We start from the raw sequence: 26,841 nt of genomic DNA, 5'->3' as shown, positions 1-26,841 counted from the left end.
ATTCTCTCAACTGAAGACACCAGAGCTCCCTGTAAGGACTGTTGGGCCACATGAGTTAGGCTCTGTGGAGGCACTTTACTCTGCTCTATGCTACATCAACAAAAATGAGCAGTTGGTACCAGAAGCCAATTGACACGGGGCTGTCCACACAAAGCTGCAGAGCCAAGCCCATGGAGCTGCCCAGTGTCTGTCTGGGTATGTGATATGACCCTCAAGAGTCTACGCTCACGATGAAGGTCAACGGTGAGCCAGCCTCTAGTGGTACATTAAAGGCTCTGCTAAGTCCTGCACTGGAGAAACAGGACCTGGGTTTTTCCTCATCTACTGCACCTCCCTCCCCCTTAGGAGCCTCTGTGCTCCTGACCCTTACCAACAGTCTCAATGATCTGGTGTTCCCAGGGCTTCAGCAGAGGCCGAGCTTCAGAAAGGTGGGTCTGAGAGCAAGCGCTCTCTTCCACCGTGCCAAGGAGTCATGGTCAAAGCAGCTGTTCTGTTCTTTGTTTTGTCTTGCGAGGCACGGAACAAATAATTTCTGATGGTAGCTGCTTCCATGGGGGATGGGATGCCAAGACACACGAACAACAGGCATGTGCTTGGAGAATCTCCTGCCAGCCTAGGAGCCCCATGAGCCCCTTGCAAGGCTGTGCCTACCTGCCTGTATTGCATGATGTCTCCTCTGAAGGAGACTGCAGTGTACTCTATTGTGATACATGCCCACCCACCCCCAACCTGGCAATGCTAATTTATTCCTTGGCGCTTGCAAGCGGCTCTGCCTGTGAAAAATGGCAGCCGCTTTATTTTATACATGCGAGGAATATTAAGAAGCACAGAGTTCCTCCCCACCGTTTGCCTTCCTCTGAGTGTGGTATTAAACAGTATCAACAGGGGTTCAAACGATGGTGTGTTACGTACATTCCTCTAGACAGAACTTCCACTGGTACAACTGATCTCCGAGCAAGAAGATGTTCCCTACGGCACTTGTTGAAATCTTCTTGGCGCTGTGCATTTATTATGAAATATAATTTTGCATCCACATTCTGACAAGATCCAGCAATAAAGTCTACGGAGGAAATCTGCATGGTAATTTGCATAAATTGACTTCAGCATTTTCTTCTGGGGAAGAGAATGAAAAGGCAAGTATGTGTGTCTTCTTTTAGCCTTGGCCGGGCCTGAGCCCAGGGCTGGAGAGAAGCATCAGTAAATGGCAGGAAGCAGCTGGGCATGACAAGCCCTTGACAATGCCTCTGCTGTTCTCCTTCTGCACAACCAACCAGCAGAGAAAAGTATCTGGGTAAAGTCATGCAAATTACCATGCAAATGAGCCTGGTAAACTTAAAGATTCAGACCCGAGAGTCGGTGCTTTGTGGGGAGGATCCCACAGCCTTTGGGAAACATGCGGGGCCAGGTCGTTGCCTGCCATTGCCAGCCGCGGCCAGCCCTTCAATGAGTACCCTGGAGGAGGCAATAGTGGCTCCCAAGGTCACAGAGGGCAGGCACCTAGCCTTTCAGTGTCACAATCTGTCCTCTTCTGGTGGTTACTTTACTCCGTATGAAGAATGGAGTAATTTGTAATTCTATATGTGAATATATTTTATTGGTTCTGCTCCTCTAGAGAATACTAATACAGAAAGCAGCTTGCTTACATCATGAGAAATATCTCTGCTGTCATCCAAGTCCTTGCCCATTCACCCTCCTCCACCTGCATTCGTGGCTGAGCCTGTGAAGGAGTTGTGTATTAGTGCTGGGGTCCCTCGGGTATGTGGTCCAGACAAGCTGGGCACGGGTGGCTGCTGGAGCGGGCAGGAAGGCTTCCTGGAGGAAAGAGTGGAGTGAGTGGGGGATGAGCAGGATTTGATGCGGCCACCCTGGAGGGAGGAATGAGCGCGTGCACAAGTATTCAAGAAAGGCTGAGGTGTCAGGATCCAGCATGTCTGTGTGTGTGTGTGTGTGTGTGTGTGTGTGTGTGTGTGTGTGTGTGTGGCGCCACAGTTAGAGCACACAAAAAGGAAACAGGACACACAAAAAGGAAACAGGAATAGAATCCCAGGCTGTGGGGCACCAGGTGATGACTACCTGGTGGCTAGGAGCTTGCCCCAGAGTACAGAGGTGCACTGACCCCACCTCAAGGGCCCAGAGGCGAATCCACATGGACCCATCAGCCACATCTCAGATCCTGTTATGAGGGACCAGATGAGAATCTTGCAAGCCTACAACAGAGCGTCTGGGTCCACCGGAAGCTGGCCAGGGCATCCTCCCTTAGTGCCTCTAAACAGAGCGTGGTCCCCTTGTACTGTGTCACCCTCAGGCCCCCAGGAAGGTGATGGGGGGATACACTCCCATTGTTTGAAGCTACTCAGTTTGTGATCATTTGTTCTGGCAGCCCCAAGAAGCGAGCGTGGGAAGCCTTAGGGCAGAACAGACTGGCATGGCTGGAGGATCAGCTGCAGGCAAGAGCATCTCAGGAGCCCCGAGCTTTCAGGAAAGGCCAGAGCTTCCTAGGAACCCCCTTCAGAGTCTGAACCACTCTCCCATCACAGCAGTGTGTCCTGTGAGAGCAACCCTTCAGCTGTGGGCCTCTCCCAGAGACAACCCTTGTATCACGGTGTGAATTCCAGAAGGGGCCACTGGCTCCCAGCCTTAGGTTCATCTCCATCACCTTCAGTTTTTTTTTTTAAATGCTAAGGCCTGAACTCCCCTCCCAGATATCCCCCAATAGTTGCCCAATATGCAGACAGGAAAGAGAGCCTTGGAGAGGCCCCACAAAGCAGTGATTCTCTAACCTCAGGCAGCAGGTGCCTCCAGAGGACCATACCTCCCATCAGGACTCCTTCACACAGCTGACCTTCCCAGGGCCTACAGGGGTTTCCCCAGGTGTGCGTGTTGGCCAGGGCAGGTGTGTGTGTGTGTGTGTGTGTGGGGCACACCAAGAGCCAATTCTTATTATAGGGTATGTCCAGATTTTTCACTATCGTAGAATTTGAAGGTAACCTCTTAGTTGGAATTTTACAGGAAGGAATCATCACAAACACAATTCTCCTCTGGCTGAGACATGGTTTTTCATTTGCACAAATGGAGTGACTTCTGCAGGGTCATTCGGTAGGTGGTAAGAGACTGCAGAGTACATGTGTGTGTATGCGCGCGCGTGCGTGCGTGCGTGCGTGCGTGCGCGCGCGTGTGTGTGTGTGTGTGTGTGTGTGTGTGTGTGTATGTGTATATGTGTGTGACTGCCATGTAAATACAGAAAAAAGACATGTTCCTCAAAGGTCCCCAGGGCTGGCCAAGTGGCAGCACACCAGGGCCCACAGGCAGACAGAACCTTCTGAGAGGTCCAGAAGAGGACCCCAGCCTCCCATACTCAGAGCCTCATGGTGGCCCTTCAGGGCCTCATGCCTGCTGAGCCCTAGACCAAGGTGGAACTGGCTAGTCCTGAGGACGGACCCCTGCCCTCCCTAGCCTGCTGAGGGTGGGCCAGGCTCTAGGCCCTTACTGCTTCCTTCTGCTGCCTTTCTTTCCACAGCCCATGGATGACACCACACAGACATCTTTCGTCAGAATGAGTGAATGGGTGGAGAGTATGGGGCCTGGAGACATGGAGAGACGAGAGGGAGCACTGTCTGGGAACTGTCTGAGTGGATCTAGACTCTGCCATGCTGTCCTGGCTGCTAGACAGCCAGGACACCGGTGGGAGGGTAACCAGCATGGCCACTGTGCAGTGGGACAACGTGAGAAGAGGTAAGTGTGTGTGTATATGTGACTGCCAGGTAAATACAGGAAAAAGACATGCTCATCCTCTAGAGCCCGTGGAGACTGTGTCCACTCCCATACACCTCTGCTGCTCTGCTAGGAAAAACAAAATAAACAAAGAGTCTACCCTCCTCTGTCTCCAGAGGGTTCATTAGTATGGGTGTGTGTGTGTGTGTGTGTGTGTGTGTGTGTGTGTGTGTGTGTGTGTAATCTCCACCTAATTACTGCTCTAAGGGGCTTTTGGAAAAGACTTCTACCTGAGGCTATAACAAACCAAGTCAGACAATTCTGCCATGCCTGGGGAGTGTGAGGTCTACCCTTTGGTCTCTCTTGACTCACCATGACAGTGGACCTGGGGGGCTCTCAGTCTGAGGCCACCAATGAACTGAGGCAAGCAGCCACTGCTGGGCCAGTTGGCATCTGTGACACCATCTGTGGCCAGGCCTGGTACAGAGATGGCTCCAAGAAGATCCTGGGCTTGGCATATCCCCAAACCCTGGTGAAAACCAGAACGGCAGAGTAGCCGCCCTAGATTTGGGGGGCCCAACTAGCCTTAAGGACAACATGCTACAGGCGAAGGTTCCTGAGGAGCTGATGGAGGTGGCAGGCCTCTGTGCTGAGGGCAAACGCTCAGAGTAGAGAGGGGACAGTGACAGGAGCTGAGGGCAGCAGGACCACGCAGGGAGCAGCAAGTAGAGGCTGAACTGAGTGACAAGTGCCAGGCGGTGAGGGCGACACCGGGAAGGGGAGGCCAAATTTCAAAGGTGACTTGTCCGCTGCTGCTAAGAACCTCACTGTGTTTTTCAGTGTGTTGTCAACGGAAAACGGGAAGATGAAGACTATTTTAAAATCAAGTAGTAGCCAGGTGTAGTGCAGGCAGAGAGATCCGCAGGTCAAGGTCATCCTTAGCTATCCAACAGATTTAAGGCCAGCTGGAGCTATGTGAGTTTCTGCCTCAAAAAACTAAAGGGGACCAGTCAGATAATAAAAATAAGACATGACCATGCGCACAGGCACACACACTCGCAGGTGAGTGCACACGCAGCACGAAGTGAGACTTTAGGAGGGAGTCCCTTAGTGCTGGCACCTCTGCTCTACAGTGTCAGAAGAATTCCCCTTACTGGCAGGCCAGGCCACGTGAGACAAAGTGATACGAAGTCCTGGCTTTGGGGAGGACGCAACAGCAGGGCCACCATCGATGTCCTAAAGGCGTGCACAGTGCCATGGGCCCCACTCTGAAGCACCCAGAGTCTCCTGACCTTCCCCATAGACAATCCTTCTGGATTCCACATGATACGGGATTTTGGTCCAGCCACTGCAGAGTGAAAGCAGGGACTTGAGGGCAACAGAAAGGGGGCCCTCTGAGGGCATCCAAGACAAGGATGACTGCTCCAGGGTAATGAGAGACGGACAGGCAGCCACAGAACTGCAAGCCTGGTGAGCTGTTCCAAGTGGTGGGGAGCGACATCTCGGAACAGCTGCCCCAGCGGCTCTATAAATACTCGTCCTTGAGAATGTGATGACAAGGGATTCCTCGTTCAAGCACACTGTATTTGCTTTCGGTGGCGGGCTGAAGCCCCACACTGAGAAGAGCCCCGAGAAGTCTTGCTGACAGCAGTCCCCTGCCTGAAGAGCCCAGCTCTGCTTGAAATCCTATCAACCCTTTTACATGTAATACCTACTAACATGTCTGGGAACCAGTATCTCACAGGACCCCAGCCCAGAGAAATGAATCGGAGAACTGTCTATACCCTGAGGAAAAAAACAGTACTTTAAAGATATATCAGAATAGGTGAAATGCCCAAGTTTTACAACTTTGGCAAAAAGCTTGAATTACGAGGAAAATTCACCTGTACAACACACCACCACCACCACCACCACCACCACCACCACCACCACCACCGACACCAAACAGATATGTCTCTGCCTGCCCCTGGATTTTGATTTGGGGGGGTCACCTAAAGTATAATAGGTCTGTGGCTGACGCCAGACCACCATTCCAAAATCCAAGATCCACAGAGGTCATTACGTCCAATCTCCTGACCACACAGGCCAGGATAAAGTCACCACCCATGCCTCTCTGTGGCTTCAGCAATGGCCATAGGGGCTGAGGTGTGACGCCTAGGGAATGTGAATGTAAATGCATAGGTGTGTGAGGGACTCAGTGTGTGTGCTCTGGGTTATGTATATGTAGAGTCCCGTGAAGAGAACATGACCACTCCTGAGGTGTACCCTCCTCAGCTGCTCCTGTGTTTCAGCTCGTCCTCTTCTGTCTGCCTCCCAACATAACCAAACATTGTAATGGTTCCGACCTGACTGTGAACAGCAAAAGATCCCCTCTCTGGCTTTGGGATTTCTCCCTGAAAAATAAAAATGTCTCCTTTTCAACCTCTAGATTCTGAGATCATTTCCTGCCTAGGCCCAGTACTCAGGGGAGACGTTCCTTCAAAGCAAAAAGACACTTCAGAAACCTGGAGTTGTCCCACTCTGATCTCAGCCATCCCTGGAGACAGGCTGGCAGTGGTCTCCAGACAGGTGCCACAGGCAGAGATGAGAAGCAGGGGAGGAGGAGGGTGGAGTGAGGGACGTGGGGATCTCACCTGGTATGTGTTGTCAAAGCTGTCATACATGAACCTTGTGATCAGAGACGTCTTCCCGACTGCAAGGCAAAAAGGAGAGAGATGTTCAGATGAAAGGAGACGAGCCTGATGGCCAGTGGCTTCTGGACTCGGGAGAGAGACAGGCTTACAAGAACCCCAGGAAGAAGACCCCAGGAAGAAGACCCGAGTCAAGGCACTGGGGGTCTACACCAGGTGAGTTCCAGAGACACTCTGGTCAGATGCCAGACTGCCATGGAGAAGGAGGCCTACCCCTTCCTCAATTCCTACCACCCAAGTCCAGGTCTGCCCTGACCCCAGGTGCCAGCTGCAATGTGATGCCCACAGATGCTCTTCTCATAGCTGTCTGTGTTCGCCAGGCCACACCACCTCACTACAGGGCATCTCCTCACAGGGGACTCCCTTCGGTTCCCATTTATCAGCTTAAGCATTGGCGAGGAAGGGGCAGGCGAAGGCAGCAGTCCTTTCTTAGTGTCTCTCCAGGGCAATCCTCTTCCCCACAGAGTGGGCTTGACAGTCCAGCCCAACACCGGGCATTCCTTTAGCATTCCTGGATCCCACTGTGTCAATGACAAGAGGATTCCCAGATACTGTGACAACTGCAGGCTTACCCACAGGTCTGTAAGCACCCCAAATGGGGCAGAAATGTCCCCAACTGAAAACTGCTAGTATGGGTAAGAGGCCAAGAGTCTCTTGGGAGACCCATAAATGGCGCTAATTTCCCAAACCACAGGGTTTGGCTTCTGATACAACCCGAGCAGGTCCCCTGGGACATGGCAGTGACAGAAACGCCAACCGCGGGACTTCTAGCCATCTGGGATAATAAAGGGACATTTGTCGGGTCACTACATGGAACTCTTCTCTCCTCTGTCCCACCAGGACTCTGCCGCAGTCCTGGGAGGTTCAGAAGGGAGCTGCAGGAGACAACCATCTTGTGCCTAAGGTAAAGGTGCCTAAGGCCACAAGCTCTCACCATCCCGCCCTCTCCATGTTCAGCAGGCCATTCCCAGACTGAGTCTGGTGGCGTGGCTAGTCACTGCCTGGGCAGGGCAGGACAACCCAATGATCCATGGAAAGGCTCGTTGTTAGGTCTATATCTACAGACATGTAACATTTCTGACAGCCAACACTGGCCAAAGAGAGGCAGTCTCCTGACCAGGAGCCTCTGACAGACTAGGTCTGGGCTGCAGCCAAAAGACCCAAGTCTGACCCAGGTGAGGACAAATCCTACTGAGGCACTGTTCAGCTGTGTTACCTGAGGTAGTCACCCCTCCTCTGGACCTCATTATAACATATCAAAGTCGGCAGAGGATGTAAGGAGAAGTAAGGACGGTAATAAAAGTGAAAGGCACATGGGAAGTGCTGGAGAGTAGGAGGTGTCAGGCCACCTGAGAGAGCTGAGGCACTTTCCAGAATGACATATGACAAGGGAAAAACAAACCCACCAGCACTAAGGTCATATAATGAAGAAACAGATTCCTCCTTGTCTTGGGGTAGGGGCACGATATGCCTGGATTGGAATTTTAGGGGACAACAGGAGTTTCTAGTTACTACAACTGAGCCTATGTTAATGAGGTGGTGGCTCCCCAGATAGCCTCAGGATGAGCTGTCAATCACATGGCCAGAGGGCTGGGTCCAGGAAAGGAAGGAAGGCTGGAGACTGAGCTCCAACACACGGACAGCATTCAACCAGCTCCGTCTACGTAATGAAATCCCAGGAAGAACTCTAGACACCCACGCCCTGTGGAGGAGCCGCCTGGGTTGTGCACACACAGATGTGCCTCGAGGGTGGACAGGCTGTGATTCTGCGAGGAGAGGGCCCAGCCATTCTGCATTCAGGATGCTCCTAGAGCTCACTGACTGGTGAGGCTGGCTAGCTTCAGGGATCTGCCTGTCCCTGCCTCCTCAGGACTGTGATTACAGATGTGCAGCATCACATCTGTAACGGGGGGAGTCAAACTCAGGTCTTCATGACTGCATGGCAAGCTACCAGCTGAGCGCTCTCTCCACTGTCCCCACAACTGCTATCTTAAGGGGTGCTTTCCTGAGGGTCTGCTGTTGAACCTGAGGGGCACTGGGGACCCCCTAGATTTGGAGCTAATTGGCCATAAGTATAGATGTCTGGGGGACCCCTAAACATTTTCCAGTTCCTGATGGGCCTGGTACACCTTCTCACCCTTTCCCAGGCCATCATGCTCTTTAGAACATCTGTCTTCGCTCTTTTATTTTGTATCACTTTGTTTTGTCTCAAGCCCCACCTTGGCCAAAGGTGGAACTGCAGGGTCTCTGTCCTGACCCTGGCTTCTGAGGTCTCTGGGCTCAACAGTCTTCAGGGGACTGGACTGCCCTGCTCGGGACACAAAGCACGCTACAGAGACCAGGAATTGCAGGGAAAGCTGTCCTCCATGGCTGTCTCCAGGAACCTCCAGGAGGCCTGAGCAGAGCTCGTTACAAGACATCCCCTCTGTCCACCCACACTGGCCCCCACCATGGCATCAAATGAAAGAGCTCCATGGCTCATGCTTGGGGTGTTCTCTGCCAAGGTCATCCAACCCCGAAGGGCAGAAGCCCCTTCCCTGTCTCTTTCTTGCCCTCTACCACAGTCCTGGGCAGATCACGGACGCCGGAATCTGGAAATAGACCCGATGAGGCACTCTACTGTGGGTCATGGCAGAAGGAGGGCTGAGAGGGTGGCGGTGCTCAGCAGGCACCAGGACAGGCAGGGGGAGGAGGGGCAGGAAACGCGCTCTGCCTTTAATCCCTGCAGGAACCCTTCAGAGAGAGCCGCCTCCCACCCTGCCCCATCCTCAAGGTCACCCTGCCACACTGCCAACAATGGCTCACAGACACACTGCAGCAAGGCAGGGCAGGGCTTTATTAGAAACGAGCAGGGGAACCATCACAGAGTTCTTTTTACCCTCGGCTCAGGGCTCGGCAACACTCCTGTCATCTCGTGGATGCGCGGTCCCCATGATTACACAGGGAGCTGCGTTTTTCTTCCTTCAACCAAATGAAGGTGAAAAAAGTCATTCCTGGGCACTGACCAGGATCCTCTAGGAAGGAGGAAACCCCCATGCTCCCTGGGCCACTACTTAAGCCACACAGGGGGATTTGGCACTGTCCTTGGGTGGCCTCAGGAATCCTCACTTCCAGCCTACGCATTAAGATGCTCAAGGTCACAGAGTGGACAGGCGGTGGAGCCTGCATGGGGGCACAGGTCTGCCGCCAGCACCTCTGCCTCAGCTGCTCCTCAGAGCCGCTTCATGGAGCCGTCGGGCAAGCAACAGATCCTGGGGTCTGCAGGCAAGGCTGCTGGTGGGAGGGGAGGGTGGGGTGGGCAGCAGCACCCCAGGCAGCGGGAACAGTGTGAGCAAAGGCAGAGGTGGGGCGGGGGTGGGGTGCAGGGGAGATGTCTGTTAGGAAAGGAGAGAAGGCCAGGTTATCACGGGATGTTATGCGGAGGCCCCTCCATCTTAACACCGCCTTACAGATAACGGAACCAGACACAGTATATGAAGAGAGAAGTGAAGAGAAAACACTGTTCCCAGAAGCTCTGTGAGGCTGCAGGGTTGACTGAAAACAAACCTCACCTTTGGGGCCAGCTGTGGAGGGCTTACAAGGGGCAGATGGAAAGGCTAGGCTGGCAGGGATGTGGCAGCCATAGCTGAAGCTTCCAAAGCAGTGAGCGCTCCAGAAGAGACCTCAGCACAAGGAGTATGGATGTGCACAGTGATGGTCGTTCAACATTCCCACCACAGGCTCCCAGAGTGGTCCCCATTCCACCTGCGCTCACAATGCAAGCCAGGAGCTCGTTCAGGGGCTCAGTCTGGAGGGTCCTACTCTGATGACAGAAATGGTGCTGTGTGATTCCCGACACCAGGCAAGAAAGGGCAGCTCGCCCTACTCAGGTGTGCTCCTGCCCCAGAGCTGGGCTGTCAGATTTCACAAAGGCCCACGCCAGCCCACCTGGGTGAGATCACTCTGGTGTGTTCGTGTGACAAGAAACTGAGACATCCCCTATTCCAGGTGACCTGTGCGTGCAAAGGCTTCTCCTTCTGAGAACTCTTGCCTCAGCCTCCAGGTTGCGTTCAATGCCGCATGCTCAGAACCAAAGCACACGTGCCCTGCTGTGTCCTGCTTCAATTATGAACCTGAGAGGCAGGCACGTATTTTCCTTTGGTTGGGCAGTTGAGTTTTGGGTGGTTTGATACAGGGCATGAGATACTCAGTCAGCTCTGAACTTTCAAAAGCACTCATACTGCTCTGGGAGACTGGCTACAGAAGCCACTGTGCAGGCGGAGCAGAAGTCTGGTGAGAGACAGACCACCTGGAACGATGTGGGGGCAACAGAGCGTAAGAACAGAGGAGGTGACAAGACCCCAGATCACCCAGGTGACAGGACAGCAGATCAGAGCCAAGAGAGAGCCCAGGATGTCTCCAGTCACCTGGCTTTGTAACCAGCAGATGATGGAGCCATTCTTTGGATTCCAGCAAACAAGGAGAGGCCAGGTAGTCAGCTTGGACTCAGAGCACTGTAAAAACTTTCCTCACAATGATCAGATCAGGGCACACACGTAAGCCCTGTTTCCAGGAAGTAAATAAATAAAAGCAATCATTCAGTCTCATGAACAAAGGATCTATGCCTATTTCCCATGAAATAACTATTTTCTTTGAACTCTATCCCGAGCTGCTGGACCAGGCTCTTGCATACACACAGGCTGTGTGGCACTCAGTCCCACACACCACGGCAATACCACCAGCCGCTGGATAGACAGAACACTGGCCCTTGGTGGCCTGCTTCTAGTGCCTGCCTGCCTCTCTCCTCTGGGTCCACGCACTCCACTGTGGGCCCCAGTGACTCAGCACAAGTTCCAGTCTGACAGATTTTTGTACATTTTGGTGGTTTCTAAGTAGCTTCTAGAACACAGAGAAGTTTCTGCACTCAGTGAATCTCTACTGAGTGCTGACTCTGCGAGGTTCAATCTGGGCACCAAATTCACAGGGGGAAGGCAGGTTACCCTAGAGCATCCCTAGCCATGCGGAGCAAGACCCTGGCATGAGCACTTGAAATGCCAGACTTGAGGGAGGTGGCTGTAATGAGGCCCTGCTGGCGGAGTCCTAGCATGCTCTTGGAAGGGAGGTGGTACCTGGGTTGGTGGGGAGGGGCGAAAATGAAGATCTGAGGGCTGAGAGATGGGCTTATTCATCACAAAGTCATTTACCCATTTAGCTCCATCAGTGCCATGCCTGAGAGTCAGTACCCATGAGGACGCTGGGTGTGGCTTGGGGCCTGGTCACAGGACGGAGAGCTGAATAGATAGCCTCCCTCTGTGAAGGACACATCTCCTCCTCCTCATCTCCACAGCGAGTGTGAATGCAGGCAAAGAGATGGCTGTTAGGCCCAGGAAATGAGACAGAGCACAAGGAATCATCTGCAGACTTGATGGGGGGGTCTGCAAGACCTGGCAGAAGCTGTAACAACTACGTAGAGCCTTGGCCTGCAGCCTGCTCGCAGCTCAGCTCACATGACTGCTCTGCAGCGCTCCTGGACCAGGATGCACTCATTCTAGTCCTCCTGATGGTCCCTAAGGAGCTCACGTCCTGGGTGGCAGGAGCGTGTAACTCACGGTTACAGCCAAGGTAGACTGTCTGCCTCTCAGATCTCGGTGTCTTTAGGAGAACGGGCCCCGTGCCAGACACTAGGTCTCTGCACGCCGTCTACAGCTCTCATCAAAGCGGATCCGCAGCTCTGAGAAGGTGGCCCGAGGGGCTGAAAATTCAAATCTGCGTCCTTCCAGCTCAAGCCACCTACTCCCAGAGTGGGACCAGCCCACGCAGCTGTCCCAAGCACTCAGTTTTCAGGACACAGATGGGAAATGCCGTGGGGATGCTGGCAAGGGCCTACAGAGGGGCTGAGCCTGGGGCCTGAAACTGGCAGGACAAGCCACCCGGACCCTGTGTCACTGTTTCACAGAATCCTCAAAGATGCCTCCACCATCCCCTGCAACCTCTGCACACCGGGTCCTCTCTGTGCCTGGCCGCGGTGTGCGCGGCACCCAGACCCTGTGAGGGGGAGAGGAACAGAGGAAGACAGCAGCTTCCTTTGAGTCTTGCTCCCTTTTGCTGTCTGTTAAAGAAACAGAAAACTCCAGCCCTCTCTGACTGTGGAAGAAAAACACGCCTAGGGCCAGGCTCCCCCTTCATACCCCACTCTGCCACCCCGTGCTCAAAGCGCCTTTGACGGCTCCCACCCGAGCCCTCGGGGCCCGGCTGGCTCACTGTCGGCTAAATGAGGAAACAGGTGAAAAATTCCATTTCAAACCTTTCCCCCACAGACTCAGACGGTAATTAAGAAATATGCAAAGCTCTTCATCGGACACTTTAATTAAGTGTGTTAATTCCCTCCGCCAGCGGATGCTCAGCTGCCTGGGCCTCACTCAGGGGCCAGTGAAGATGGAACAGGGAGATGGAGGGCAGGAAGAGGGAGGCTGAGGACAGCAAGGCACGGGGCAGGCCGGTGTGGCTCAGGCCCTTCTGTACCAGCCAGGAGGCTGACCGTGCCTGACCCTCGGCCTCCTTACTGAGTGTTCCTGCCTCACAGCCCTCCACAGACCCAGCTCCTCTAGCCAAGCCCAGTGTCCCTGGAAGCCTGTCCTGACTCAGCTGTACAGTGCCATTTCATTACCAGTCTCCACACTTGCTGGAAGAATGGGGATCCTGGGAGACAGAAGGGAGTTCTGGCCTCCTATCCGGCCTGGATTGGCCGTAGACCTTGGAACCATTATAGCCCCCTGAGGGTCGCAGCCCTTTGAGCAAGAAAGAGCAGGATCAGGGGAGCCAAAGAAATCTTGGTAACATAAAAGTCCACAGCTCAGGGGCTGGAGAGATGGCTCTGTGGTTAAGAGCACCCATTGTTCCTCCAGATGACAAGAGTTCAGTCCCCAGCACCCATGTCTGGTGGCTCACAGCTACCCATACCTCCAGTTCCAGCTCCAGGGGGATCTGATGTCTTTGGCCTCCTTGGGCACAAACACATAATTTCAACAACAACAGTAACAATAAACAATAGTAATAATAACAACAACAACGATAAATTAAAAATAAAATGCTATAAAATAAAGAAGAAACCCCCACCTCGACCATGTAGAAAGGATAAGGGCAGAAAACAGAAGAGCCAAAATAAAGGCTCCTTGTCCCCAAGAAGCCTAATACTACAGACAAGCACGCTCCCTTCCTCCAGGAACCTCAGGTACGCAGGGTGCTCAGTCCTCCAGATTCCATTATCAAAGCCCTGTGCCCATTGCTAGAGCTTCGCATGGTGATCAGACAGTGCACTGGGAGGCCCAGCCTCAGTTTCCCTTTCTACACAAACGCTCTTAGCTGTGTTCCCGTTTCTTCTCCAGTGGCTCCTCCTTCAGTAGAAAGGTAAGTAGAGGGAAGAGCTGCCCACAGGGCTGGGCTAGGTGAGACCCCTCCAAAGGTGCCCAGTCTCTGGCTGCCCAGAGGGAGAGCTCTGGCACCTTCCTGCCTACAGAGTGTATGCTCATCTTTGGTTTCTTTTTGTTCTCCAGCTTCCTTTCTTTCTCCACCCCCAGGTTCACTAAGGCATACCTGACATTGAAAGTTATATATAGTTAAAGCATACAATGTGATGCTTTGCTAGAACTCCCCCTCTCTATAGATACAGATAGTAGGCATATGCATTATGAAATGATACGGCAGTTAGTCTAATGTATTCATCACAACACTGCTACCTTTCTGACATGTGTATTTGTGTGCCTGTGGGGTGTGTGTGTGTGTGTGTGTGTGTGTGTGTGGTGTGAGTGTGTGCATGCATGGTGTGTATATGTGGTGTATATATGTGGGGTATGTGTGGTACAAGTGTGTATGTGTGTGTGTGTGTGTGTGTGTGTGTGTGTGTGTGTGTGTGTATGTGCGCTGGAAATCATCCCTTCCCAGCAGGACCTAACTGAGATCTCCTCTTCTTCCCCAGTCCCAAGCAGACCTTTGGGCATTTGTCCTGGCCAATTCCACTGTGAGACTAAATGATTTGGGGTATATTAGCTACAGGAACATCCCACTCCTTAACCCTAAAACACTAAAACTTAGTCAAGGCCAGCCTCAGGCCAGAACCAGGAAGCAAACAGTCTCAAGCTCTGACCCAAGGCTTTTCCAGTTCAAGGTCAGGGAATGACATGGAGCCCCTGGCTCCAACTTCTATCACCTGAAGTCAGGAGGGCACCAGATTTGGGCTAGACAGACGGTAGCTATAGGACTCAGTTAATGGAAGACATGGCAATAAAAGGGAAAGGGGACACCGGACCGCTGAGGGCTAAGGAAGGGAAGCCATTACTGGGAACACTGGACAGGTTTGCCCGAAGGAGGCTCTGCAGTAGAGGCCTCAGGACACTGCAATACAGACACTGTGTCCCAGAACAGACTCGAATGCCAGAGCCCAGGACATTCTTACAGAAACACTGCAGAGGGCTAGATCTGGGCCAAGAGTCTGGAACCGAGGAAGGCACCGTTCATGAGAGAGGTCCACTGACAGAACAGTGGCCTGCTCCATCGTCAAGACGCAGCCGGGGCTATATCCAGAGCTGCTTGTCAAATGATGGAGGACTAAGGCAGTGACATGACCAACAAGTTTGCCAATGTACCACCCACACGTGTCTTGGCTTTGCCTGGACTCATTGGTAGTCCAATGTGGCTGAGCCAAATGGTCTTTAAGATCCGGATGGACTTTGATATACTGCAGGATGGACGTTCCAGAAGGGCTCTTTCACTGCTGTGGGCAGAATCCTCTTACCCCAGGGCTTCAAACCTTACTCATGTCCCCACTTCCCTTTATCCAGCCCAGAGCCCTGAAGCTAAAGGAAGAACCTGAAATCTGGCCGGCTACTGTGGTGGGAAGGCAGAGGGGAGCTGGGGGAGCTCGCATGGAGGTAGCAGGTGTGTTCTCTGGCTCAGGACTGCCAGGAGCACCTGCCCTTATTTAGTTACTCAGGTAACTCCTCCCCTATGCCAAAAAGATTGTTCATAACTCTCAAAAATAATATTTGGACATGTGATTGTTGAAAGGCATGTCAGAATACGGTACCTTCCTATTAATAAAACTGAACAACTTCCCAATCCCTGTGGATGTCCACTGTTTGGAGAAGCCACAGCTTGCCTCTCCAATGGAGAAGGCCCACCTTGCAACACATGGAGGCACACAGTAGCCTTCTTCATTCAGAGACTCACACAAGACTCTACCAGAGGATGGGTGTGAACCTAGTGAGATGGAGAACTCACTAGAATCTGGATTCTGCATTCAGAGGCAGCCACCGTGGGAGGATGGGCTTTAGCATTTGCTGGTACCCAGCATTAGAACTGCGTCTCCCCAACACCACTCCTATGGGACTCAGGCTACTGCTTCTGAGCTTTCTTCCCTGAACTGTCCAATCATTCTTCCAGTGTTCAAGTCAGCTGGACTGGGACATTAGGTCTGTTGTTTATAATTACAAATTCAGGAAATCAAAAAGGTAGGTCAGTAAAAACACAATGTACGAGCAAAGTTTGTTTGTCAAAATACATTTCACAATAACTTCCCCAGATGGTGGCCTCCTCATCTTCCCTGGCAGCCAAAGTTGAAACAGCAGGACCAGTTATAAGATTCATGGTAGCTGGGCAGCGGTGGTGTTCACCTTTAATCCTAGCACTTGGGAGGCAGAGCCAGGTGGATCTCTGTGAGTTCGAGGCCAGCCTGGTCTACAGAGCGAGACCCAGAACAGGCACCAAAACTATACAGAGAAACCCTGTCTTGAAAAACCAAAAAAAAAAAAAAAAAAAAAAAAAAAAAAAAGATTGATGGTATAGCAGCCCTCACTTATCCACAGGGTATTCATTCTAAGATCTGAGCGTGCCTGTAGTCACAGACAGCACCAGGTCCTATATAAACTATGTTACATCTTGTGTATACACACTCATGATAATGTTTCATTTCTAAAGTAGTGTATGAGATTGATAATAATCATAACATAATATTACAAGTGCAACAATTCACTATTATAAAGATACACAAATATCCCACCACCTGCACTCAAAGTACCCTATTGTACTGTGTTAACCCTATTTCTTCCAACTGGCCACGGGTAACGGAAGCAGTAGACGTGAGACAGGTAGAGGGTATCACTCTACTCATGTGAGAAAAACCAAACCAGGTGTGATATTGAGATGGTTTTTACGAGCTATGTTCCAAAAAATATTAGAAAAGAGTCTGGAGTGCAGAAATTAAAGAACCAACATGTATATGTACACTTATACAATTAACTGCATGCCATGACTACCAAAAAACCAAGGCTGATGACGAGACCAAGTCAGCCTTCAGAGTCATGGGTTCATGTCAGTGTCCTGACAAACAATGAAGACATGAGAAACCCAAGATCCAGGGACTTCAGCTTCTAGTCAAGAGAGACCAGATAAGTCATCTCATCCAAATGACAGACAAATACAGAAAACAGCAATTTAACATAATGGCTTCTGGGAAATGGTGGTCCCAGAGAGACATGAAACAAATGCCATGTACCCCACAGACGATGCCTTGAGAGTCAGGGGAACTTGGTGCACCCCTAGGTGGAGGGGATGGAGCAGAGAGCCTAGAGGAAGTTAAACCAGAGTCAACAAGACAGAGTTCCAGAGAGGAAGCCCAGAGAGAAAACTGTAGCATCTTTGAGGGTCTCTCGTGTCTCAAGCTGAGTGCTGGGCAGCCAGTGTGTGGAGAAACTAGTTGGGGCAGAGGAATGACTACCTCCAGATCAGAGGAAGCCACGGTTGGTGCCTACACAGGCCTGGTGACAGCCCCTGTCCCCACCAGTCACCGTGGAACGCTTATCACTTGAAGGACCCTGGGGGAGACCTCAGGAGGACTATGCTCAAAGTGGGTTGCAATTCACTGAGTGTTGCTTAGGACCTAACTAACTAATCTTCAGAATATTTATAGGAATACAAAACTATGCAGTGCCCAATAACACCAAGTTCATGGTATCCGATACTCAATAAAAAAAAAAATCACCGGTTGAGGCTGGAAAGATGGCTCAGAGGCTAAGAGCACTGGCTACTCTTCCAGGAGACCTGGGGTCAATTCCCAGCAACCACACAGTAGCTCACAACTGTCTGTAACTTTAGATCTAGGGGATTCCATGCCATCTTTCAGCCTGTCTGGGCACTGGGCACACATGTGGTACACAGACATACATGCAGGCAAAACACCTATACACATAAGAAGTAAAAATCTTAAAAAAAAAATCACCAGGCATGCAAAGAGGCCTGAAAACAGGAACATAAAAAGGAGAGAGGGAAAAAAATCGGTTGGAACCAAACCCAAACCAACACACTAGAATTAACAGATCGATACTATGAGATTGTTATTATAACTATATTCCGTATGTTCAAAAATTAAATAGAGACAAGGAATACGTTTGTAAAGACACAAATCAAACTGTCAGCAGTGAAAACTACAATGTCAGAGATGATTCCCCATCACAGAAGGAAACAGCAATGAACTTGAGATCAGTGAAAAACACTATCTAAGATGAGAGAGTGTGGGGGAGGAGGGGAGATAAAAATGGTGAGAATACCAGTGAACTGTGGGGTAATGTCAAGTGGTCTTCCATATAGGTGACTTGTGTTCTCCAAGGCTGAAGGAGAGACAGAGGCGGGGAAAAAAGAGAAAGAAGAAAAGAGTTCACTAAACGTCCACCAAGAAGCACCACTGCCAGGCTACATATAGGCAGTGGTTAGCAGAAAACTCTAAAAGTGGGCACAGGGGCTGAGGGTGGAGGGCGGGGTGAGGGGTGGGGGATTCTTTATGTACCGAGAACTGGAAGATAAGGCGACAGCAGAGCTCTCCTCTAAAGTGATACCAGCCAGAAGACAATGGAGGGCTTAGCATGCCCTGGGCCCTGCTTCAATTAAAAAAAAAAAAGCCCTATGATAAAAAAAGAGAGAGAGAGAGAGAGAGAGAGAGAGAGAGAGAGAGAGAGAGAGAGAGACATTAGAGTAAAAGTGTATAAAGTTTTGACGGGAAAACTTACACTAGGTATTAACTTAGAATTCTATCCCCAGGGATCTTTAAAAGTAAAGGCAAGAAGTTAATTTATTTATTTTTTTTTATTTAGAAACACACAAAAGCTAACAGAATTTGTCCCTAGCAGATCCTCATGGCAAAAACTGTTAACGGAACTTCTTCAGGAATAAGGGAAATGATGCTGGGTGGAAATGTGGAGCGTCACAAGAGGATGGTGGCCATGGACAGGGCATGGGCAAATACCAAGACTTTTGCCATTTAAGTCCCTCTGAAGATAAGTGATGGTCTAAACAAAAATAACAATAAACCTGAGAGGATTATGAGAAAAATCCGTGTTACTCTGAAATGATACAACAGGCGCTTGGAAACTGCTTTTACTGAAAGCACGGATCCTCCCTGGGCCCACGAGGTGATAAAAGCAGGGGAAAGGTCTCCATCCCACACCTTTCTCTTCGGTCCTAAAGTTAGGGTCAAAGCTGGGTGTCCCAGTGCCCCCTTTAATCCCAGCACTCAGGAGGCAGAAGCAGGCCGGTTTCTATTACCTCTCAAACAAACAACTTAGGTCCAAGCTGCTGCTTAGCTCTGTACACAGCATGTTAGTCATTCAAGGAAGGTCTGTGCAAAATCAGTGATACCTGATTTACCTCATTCCCCTTCAAGCGGGGAAGCATGCAGATAAAAGCTTTTTCCTGTCAGACCTTACGATGTTCTGTTTGAGACACCTCCCCTCCCCTGACAAAATGAAACACAGGGTACCAGAGAATAGCTACTCAAAGAACGCCCACCTTGAGTGTCACCATATCCATCCCCACCTCACCCCCACCCCCTGGCACAGATGTAGTTGTCTCATGGGAACTGGCTTGCCCCCTCAAGGACTTCAGCAGAACCGGAACTGACCAGTTTAACCAAGACTGCTTACTTAGGCATGCCTCTCACCCCAGTCACACTCATTCCTCTGTTTAACCTAAAGCCTGAGTCAGTTCCCAGAAGATGGACTGCAAATGCTTAATGGCGTTTGCTTCCCAGCACAGCCGTGTTCATTAAAATCCTTCGCTGTCCTTTCGCCATTATCCCCACCGGCTTTCTCTGGAGTAAGTGATGGGGACCTGATATGTTGGAACCTCCAGAGCTGGACCTCTGGCCTAGGACTCCAGCTATGATCATATGCTGAGCAAGTGGCATCTTTGAAATATTGTCAGCCCCAGATTCTATTCCCAGAAAAAAAAAATATTTCAAAGATGAAAGTGAAATACAGACAGACAAATGCCAAGATAATTCACTGCTGGCAGATCTAGTGTACAAGCAAAGAAACGAAGGGCGGAAGGAGAGGCCTCTACAGATTCACACAGCCTTGTCGTCAACATGGCCGCTTTAAGGACTGCCAGGCCTGGGTTTTAATCTTGCCTCTGCCTCTGGCTTGCTGCGTGACCTGATGTTAGTTACCACCCTCTCTGGGGTTCATCTTCCTCACACACACAATCTATCTCACAACAGTCTTAAGAATTCTAGGAGAGTAGTGAAAATTTAGAAATTGGGGTCCTGGGTAAAAGGCAAATGGGAAGTCTTTATATTAGTTCTGTAACTTTTTATAGGCCTAAAAAACAAAAGGGAAGGTATTATTTTAGTTATATGTATATACATGTCTCTGAGATACCCAACATATTCAGGAAATGGTGTATTCTGATTAAACAAATGTGCTGGTGAATATGAAATTTTTTTTAAGATTTTAAGTACATGTTCATGTGTGTGAGGAGGGATAATGTGCACATAATGAGAGCCAATGGCTGAGGAGGCCAGAGAAGGGTCTCGGAACCCTGGAGTTGGCGTTACAAGTGGTCATAAACCACCAATGTGAGTGCTGGGAACCAAACTTGGGTCCTCTGAAAGAATCATTCACACTCTGAACCACTGAGCATCTTGAGAGCCAATGTTACATTTTAAGTTTTAATTACTATGCCTAAGAGATCCACAAAAACACCTCTGGTCTGCAAGTCCCTTGCTCAAGGACAGATACTTCCTGAAATGCTGGTGGCTACTGTTTATGGGAGACAACAAGCCACATGTTTTCACTCCCCTAAACAAGTTTGTTTGACCCATCTGCCCCAGATGGATGTGCTTGATCACATGTGGGTGGGAGGTAGGTAGGCAGGACATATGTCAGAATGTATGCTTGCCCCTGATTGGACCTGATGGGAAATGCAATGGATTATGGGTTTTCCTTCTTAAGCCCTTGCCATACTTGATTCTGGGACATTTCCCAGGAACCTGGGTATAGACCCGGCCAGAGCCCATCCACCTGGCCAGTATTTAATTAAAGCTTGCTTCAAATTTGACTTTAAATTGTGGTAGTGGTCTTCTTCTTGACTGGTGGGGTTAACACAGCCCCTGGTGAGATTTCTCTAAGAAACTGGAATGGTACTGTACATCTATTCAAGCCTCATGGAGGAACAGGATTGGGTAGGGTCAGAGGCTGCTGTGAGCTTATTACAGGTTCCCACTGATGTGTACATACTTGAGATGCATGTTGTACATACATATACAGGTGTGTGTACATACATGGTCAATACAACAGGTCTGTGTGGAAATACCTTGGTTTTCCTGGGCATTTTGCTTTTAGGACTGATGGTCAAGAATACCACCTTTAGGGTTTCTAAGACTCTCTTGAGACCTTGGCACCCTACTGTAGATGGCAGAACTACTCCAACTCCAGCCAGCCTATCCAGGTCTGAATCCTTTCTGCCTCTCAGAGTGGAATCAAACACTCAGAGAAACTTCAGAAAGGCCTGGCGTCTTCCATGTAGGGCCAAGTAAAGACTTCTGAATGCCGGACACATGGCATTGACAGGTTCCCATCCACAGCACACACAGCAACCCTTCGATTCCCAGGAAAGCCATTCTAGGGTAGGCAAATGTACTCCCACTCAATGGCTCTGAGGCTCAGCCCAACCCCAGCCAGACACTACAGGCCAACTATGTCCGTGTATCTGAGTAGCTGCAGACTCCGCCATGAACACAGACATGCTGTAGAGAAGGGGGATGTGCATGTTACATTCCCATTGCCCCCATTTCTTGAAAAGGTTCCTGTTAATGTAATCTGAGAGCTTACCTAACAGGATGTCTTGATTCAGCCAGCCATGAGTTTGGTAAACTAATGGCCATGCTCATCCTTTTCTTCCCAAGGCTGGTGGTGTGGATGTTAAAAGCCTCAGTAATAGAAAAAAGGTCAGGTGACCAGATGGCGCACAGAGTGCCAAGAGGCAAGGCTGTGTTCCCTAGGTCGTCAAAGAGACTTGTAATAACCTACAGGTCCCAACACTAGGGTCAAAGCTTTAGCACGACAATGGAACCGAGCTCACTCAGGAGTGTGGGAGAGGCCTGCAGGTGACAGACAGATGCTGGCAGACATCTTCCCAGAAGTCCGTCCCCTTCTCAGAGGAACTCTTGGGCTGGGTAGCCTGGTGCCAACTGGCACACCAGGATGCTCTCAGTCTCCATGAGAACAAGGGGCTGCTTCCGGTGCTGCTTTTGTGGGCCCCAGCCGCTCTTCCTGTCCCCCGCAGACTCTCACACAGCCTCTCACCTTACTTCTGGCTCAGGAGAAGATGGACAGAGGCCCAGCCCTGTTCCCCTCAAGCCCGCTGGAAAGATGAACAAGAGTGAAACTTCTAGCCTCTCATTAGGCCCAAACCAACCATCTTCCTGCTCCTTAGACATATGTAAAGACACTTGCATAGGGGCAGGTCTCCTGCTGAAGTACCATGAAGACTGTTGTCTCGAAGAAGAAAACGCACTGTACACCTCAGGCCGCTGGGCCTGTGGGTAACCATGAGGAGGCATCTGGAACGCAGGCAGGACCACTGTGCCTCCAGCTTTTGTGGAGCACAGATGGTTGCTGGTCAGGCTAGACTAGACAAAGAAGCAGGGGAACCTGGGCAATGTTCAGATTCTTGTCCCCACACTGAAAGCTCTAGGCCTCTAAGGAGCCATTCTCAAAAGCAGCCCCATAATGCTGGAAGTCACAGAAGACTCTGGAGCTGATGGTTCAGAATCAATGTTTCTCCTGGGCCAGCAGTAAGGTGAGAAGCTGTATGAGGATCTGCAGAGGACAGGAAGAGAAGCTGGGGCCCAGAGAGGCAGGTCACCCGAAGCAGCTCCCCTCCCCATCCCCATGGAGACTGAGAGCATCCTGGTTTGCCAGGCTACCATGCTACCCTTCACATACCGGAGAGATGTGAAGCCGGAGAAGAAGGGTCACCTGTGTAACAGACACAGCACCAGGGCCACAGCCAGGCACTGTTCTCTTCTGAGAACAACTGAGAGCTTGCCCTTAGAAGTTGTTCCTTTTACTCTTGTCCTTGCCGCTGATGTGAACCCACAAAGTCACCAATGTGTCACCAGGCCAGGGAGACTCTACTGGCTACGACCCCAGTGGAAACACGGAACAGGAAGTGCCAAGGGTCAGTAGAGAGCTTAGAGGACAACGAAGTGTGGCAGCCTGGTTTCCGGGAGGGCCATCGATCAGAGTGGCCTCAGAACACAAGAGCATGGCAAGAAGGGCCTACAGAATGTTCCAGCCCTGCATGTGGCAGAGGAAAATTCCAGGAGTCAAAGTTTGTCTGGGGTCACATGAAAAACATAAGCAGATCATGCATCAGGGCTTCACAGGTTGGGCCTGGGCAGGTGCTTAACCCAGAGCAGATCATGGATCCCTCCTGAGAACTCCACGCCTCCTCTGATAAAGACACTCCCTGCCTGAAAAAATCTCCCTCCTCTGTGTAAGCTATCTGTTGCTGTGTAACAATTACTCAGGTCTCACAAGGTAACAAACAAGGTGTCTGCTAGGCTGCATTTATTTTCTGAAGTTAGAATCCTCCTCCAAACTTACGAAGACAAGAGTTGGGGTCCTCACGGTTGTGGGACTGAAGTCTCACTCTCTTGCTGGCTGGTGGCTGCACTTTCTTCTTAGAGGCCAAGCCCCTGCCCCAAAGTCACTCTCCACACACTTATGCACACTACATATGGCAGCGTATTTCTTTGAGGCACGGAGGAATGGTTTTCTTATAAAACAATCAAGAGGGGTTCGGGAGACGGCTCAGTGGGTAACAGGCTTCACACACAAGCATGAGGACCTGAGTTCAGATCCCCAGCACCCATGTAAAAAGCCACGTGCTGTTTTTTAAGGCAGCACGTACCTATAAATCTTAGCACGGGAGGTAGAGGCAGGAGAATTCCCATTGCTCACGGAACAGTTAATCTAGCCAATCAGCAACTCCAGGGTCACTGAGAGACCCTGTCTCAAAATACATGGTGGAGAGAAGAGTGGGAAAGACAGCTGGCGTGGTCCCCTGGGGGAGTGGAGTGGGGGAAATAAGGGACGGATATGATCAAAGCACACTGAATACATATATGACATTTTCAAAGAATACATTTTAATTAATAAATAAAAAGAAACAGTCAAGGGGCAAACTATCCCCGTTACCTTTCCCAATAACATGACTCAAGTCAAGGGTGACCTCTTGTTACCTTCGCCGTACTGTATGGGCTAGCAGCAAGTCACAGAGTTCCATCTGCACTCAGGGGAAGGATATTTGAGAAGACCGGACTCACAGTGACGGGCTCACAAGAGGGGCTGCCTTTCCCTCCCCATCCTGCTGCTGTGAACTGGGCTGACCCCCTGGAACAACACCTTGCGGGGCGCCTAGCCTTCAGACATCTCTCTCAGCCTGCTGCCATGAAGGCAGAATGGAGGGCTGCTCAGCCGTGTCTACTGGTCCAGGCACTGGTGCACACCTCTGTCCAGCTCCCCGACACATCTGGGCCCCCAGACAGCAGACCCCAGACAAGGCCAGCTCTGGCAGCCTTTCCGTTCCCAGAGCTGGAGAAGAACCGAGTTTTTCTGGCCCCACATGTGGGGCTCTGCCATTTTCTAAGGTGGTTAGGAAAGGACCAGGTCTGGAGGCTGGCCAGGTGCCTCCTAGTCAGGCCTCCTGCTGCTTGTCATCTGGGCAGTGGCCTGCAGTACTAAGGTGGGGTGTGTGGGGAAGGGGGAGGAAACTCGATGAATAGAATAAAAATCATACAGACCCTAGGGCTGCATGTAGGATGTGTTAAGAACTGAAAAATAATTTGGGAGTGGTTTGCCCTGAGATGAAGCCCTTCCTGGGAGCGCTCTCTACAGAAAGAACAGAAGCCAGCAGAGAGCCCAGTCCCCAGGTGTGACTCTATTACCGGATAAGCAAATGTTAACCTGCAGGGTCACAGAGACAGTAAAAACCCCTGGGGGAGGAAGAGGTGGAGCTCAGCGACCCTCCCTTCAGGTCCCCCACCGGAAGCCCTGGGACAGTGGGGCTGATGGAGGTCCCCCAGCAAGCACAGTCAGAATCTTTCTTTCCCCTGCTGCCCCACTGGGCTACAGTCCCCTTCTTGTCCTTCACAGCCACAACGTCCTATGCCCAAGAACCAGCGGCACTTTGACAGAACCTCCAGCCTTTGGACTTGGTCAGAACCCTGGGATGGACAGTACCATCACTAAAAGCTGCTAAGTATCCTGGTTCTGGAAGCCCCAAGGAGACCAGCAAGCACACTCCCCTGACTCAGCACATCCTTGGTGTCTCTTTCCTCTGGCTACACCTGTGGCTCCCTCCTGGCCTGCTCACCATACTCGACACTGGGGGTGGGGTGGGGAGGGAGAGGGAAATGCATTTTAAATGTCTCCAGTGCTCTGTCCTATGTCCCACTTCCTGCTCATCACAGAGTCAAGGTGGAACGTTCCCCTCCCTTTCTCAGAGTTAGCCAGTTTATCTGCCCGTCCCTTGGGACTTGGCTCTGGTGCACAGGTCACAGTTACAGCAATCCATTCCCGAACCAGGGACAGGTCTCAGGCTCTCAACCCCTGCCTGTCCCAGGAGTGGGGACAAAGAGGGACCCAGAAGAGGCTGGAACAAGTCCAAGTTGTGCCTTTTCCCTCTGCTGAACACCAACACAAAAGAGTCCTCACCCACCCTGACCTCAGAGATGACAGATCTGGTACTGTAGGGGCCATGAGTGTCGCTATGAGATGTTGTTACTGCAGATGAAGCAATCAGGCCTACATCCATGCTGCCAAAGCTATACCAGGTGGTGTTCTGTTGCATTGGGAGACTGCCAAGACAGGAAGGGTGGGGAGCAAAGGTCATAGGTCATCAAGGTTGAAAACCAGTCCCCAGCTGATCCCAACAGGCTGCTCTTTCCCAGTTAGGGGCGGGTTCAAGAGAGGCGGTCCTCTGCCTCCACTCAGGCTCCTGGCTCTCAACCCTAGCTTTTGGAGCAGCCAGTTTAAGATTAGGTTTCTGTCTCCAACACAGGGAAGAACACTTTCTCTTCACCTGTGCTGTCCTCTCAGATCTCGTAATCTTGAAGGAGAGACAGCAGCAGAGGAGGAAGCAAAGGAAGTGGGAGGCAAGTACCCCACAGAAGAGGAAAGGAGCCCGGGAGGACTGCCAGGGGCTGATCAAGAGGGCCAGTGCCCACTGCTCACCATGTGCCGCATCTGCCCGAGCAGCTGGCAGAGGGAAGAGTCTGGAAGGACCATGCAGCCTGGAACACCCCTACCCCCAAGGTCAAAGCAGCCAGGGGCCCCAGACTACCATGGGGGCAAGGTAGCTAGATAGGGGAGCTCGAGGTGGCTGGTTCTGGGACATCTGGGGTCAGTGTGGAGAAAAGGCTGGGAGTCCTCCCCGGTTCCTTTCCTTGTCCCGAGGCTCTTCTCTGAGAAAACTGAGAAAACACCCACCCAACTGAGCAGGCCAGACCTAGGCAGAGGACTGAGCTTCCGCCTCCCAAAGCCCACTCTGTGCTCTATGCGTCCTCTGTCTGACCTAGTTCAGTCGCTTGGACCTTCAAATGGGCCACATTCTGCCTTTTCTCCTAATCCATGAGCATGGGCCTCCTCTGTCCAAGGCTCCGTGGTCTGGCTCTGCCATCCTCTGTAGGCTCAATCCCTACACCACCTACTCTCCTACACCGGAAGGCCACCAGGGTCCAGCAGCCCTGAACCAGACCCAGTTCTCCAGAAGCCTCAGGCCTTCTACTGCCTCGGCGCAGTGGGTCCCTCTGTCCCCTGCATCTCCACGCCTGCAGGGGCTTTCCCACTCACTATAAAACCTCTGAGAACCTTCCATGGCTTCCTCAGGCAGAGCACGGCCACAGCCTTGCTTCTGTATATAATGCTTCCTATTTATAATGACTGGGGTTTCTTTCCACTTACCTTAGGCCCAGTGCTGCTCTGAACAGTCCATTTGCCTCCAGTCACACCACACATAGCTTCTGCCCCTGCAGTTCTTCGGGGAAGACAAAGTACTCTTCCCATGAGGGGCTTTGGTGGCCCTTGAGGGGGTAGGCTGGTGAATCGGTGCCACCTCCTGCCACTGAGGA

The 26,841-nt window shown here is 51.2% G+C and overlaps 1 protein-coding gene across 1 annotated transcript in view; it reads right to left on the bottom strand.

Moving 5' to 3' along the window:
- The window catches only part of Rab6b (RAB6B, member RAS oncogene family), a 58,765-nt gene that overhangs the window by 23,532 nt on the left and 8,392 nt on the right, over positions 1-26,841 (bottom strand). Inside the window, exon 2 of the mRNA XM_059268471.1 lies at positions 6,345-6,403. Coding sequence (XP_059124454.1) covers positions 6,345-6,403 — 59 coding nt within the window. The remainder of the gene's footprint in view (positions 1-6,344; positions 6,404-26,841) is intronic.

This window comes from Peromyscus eremicus, chromosome 7 (genome assembly GCF_949786415.1).
Source record: "Peromyscus eremicus chromosome 7, PerEre_H2_v1, whole genome shotgun sequence".
NCBI lineage: Eukaryota > Metazoa > Chordata > Mammalia > Rodentia > Cricetidae > Peromyscus > Peromyscus eremicus.
The sequence above is the reverse complement of the archived record's forward strand: the minus strand, read 5'-3'. Positions and strand labels throughout refer to the sequence as shown.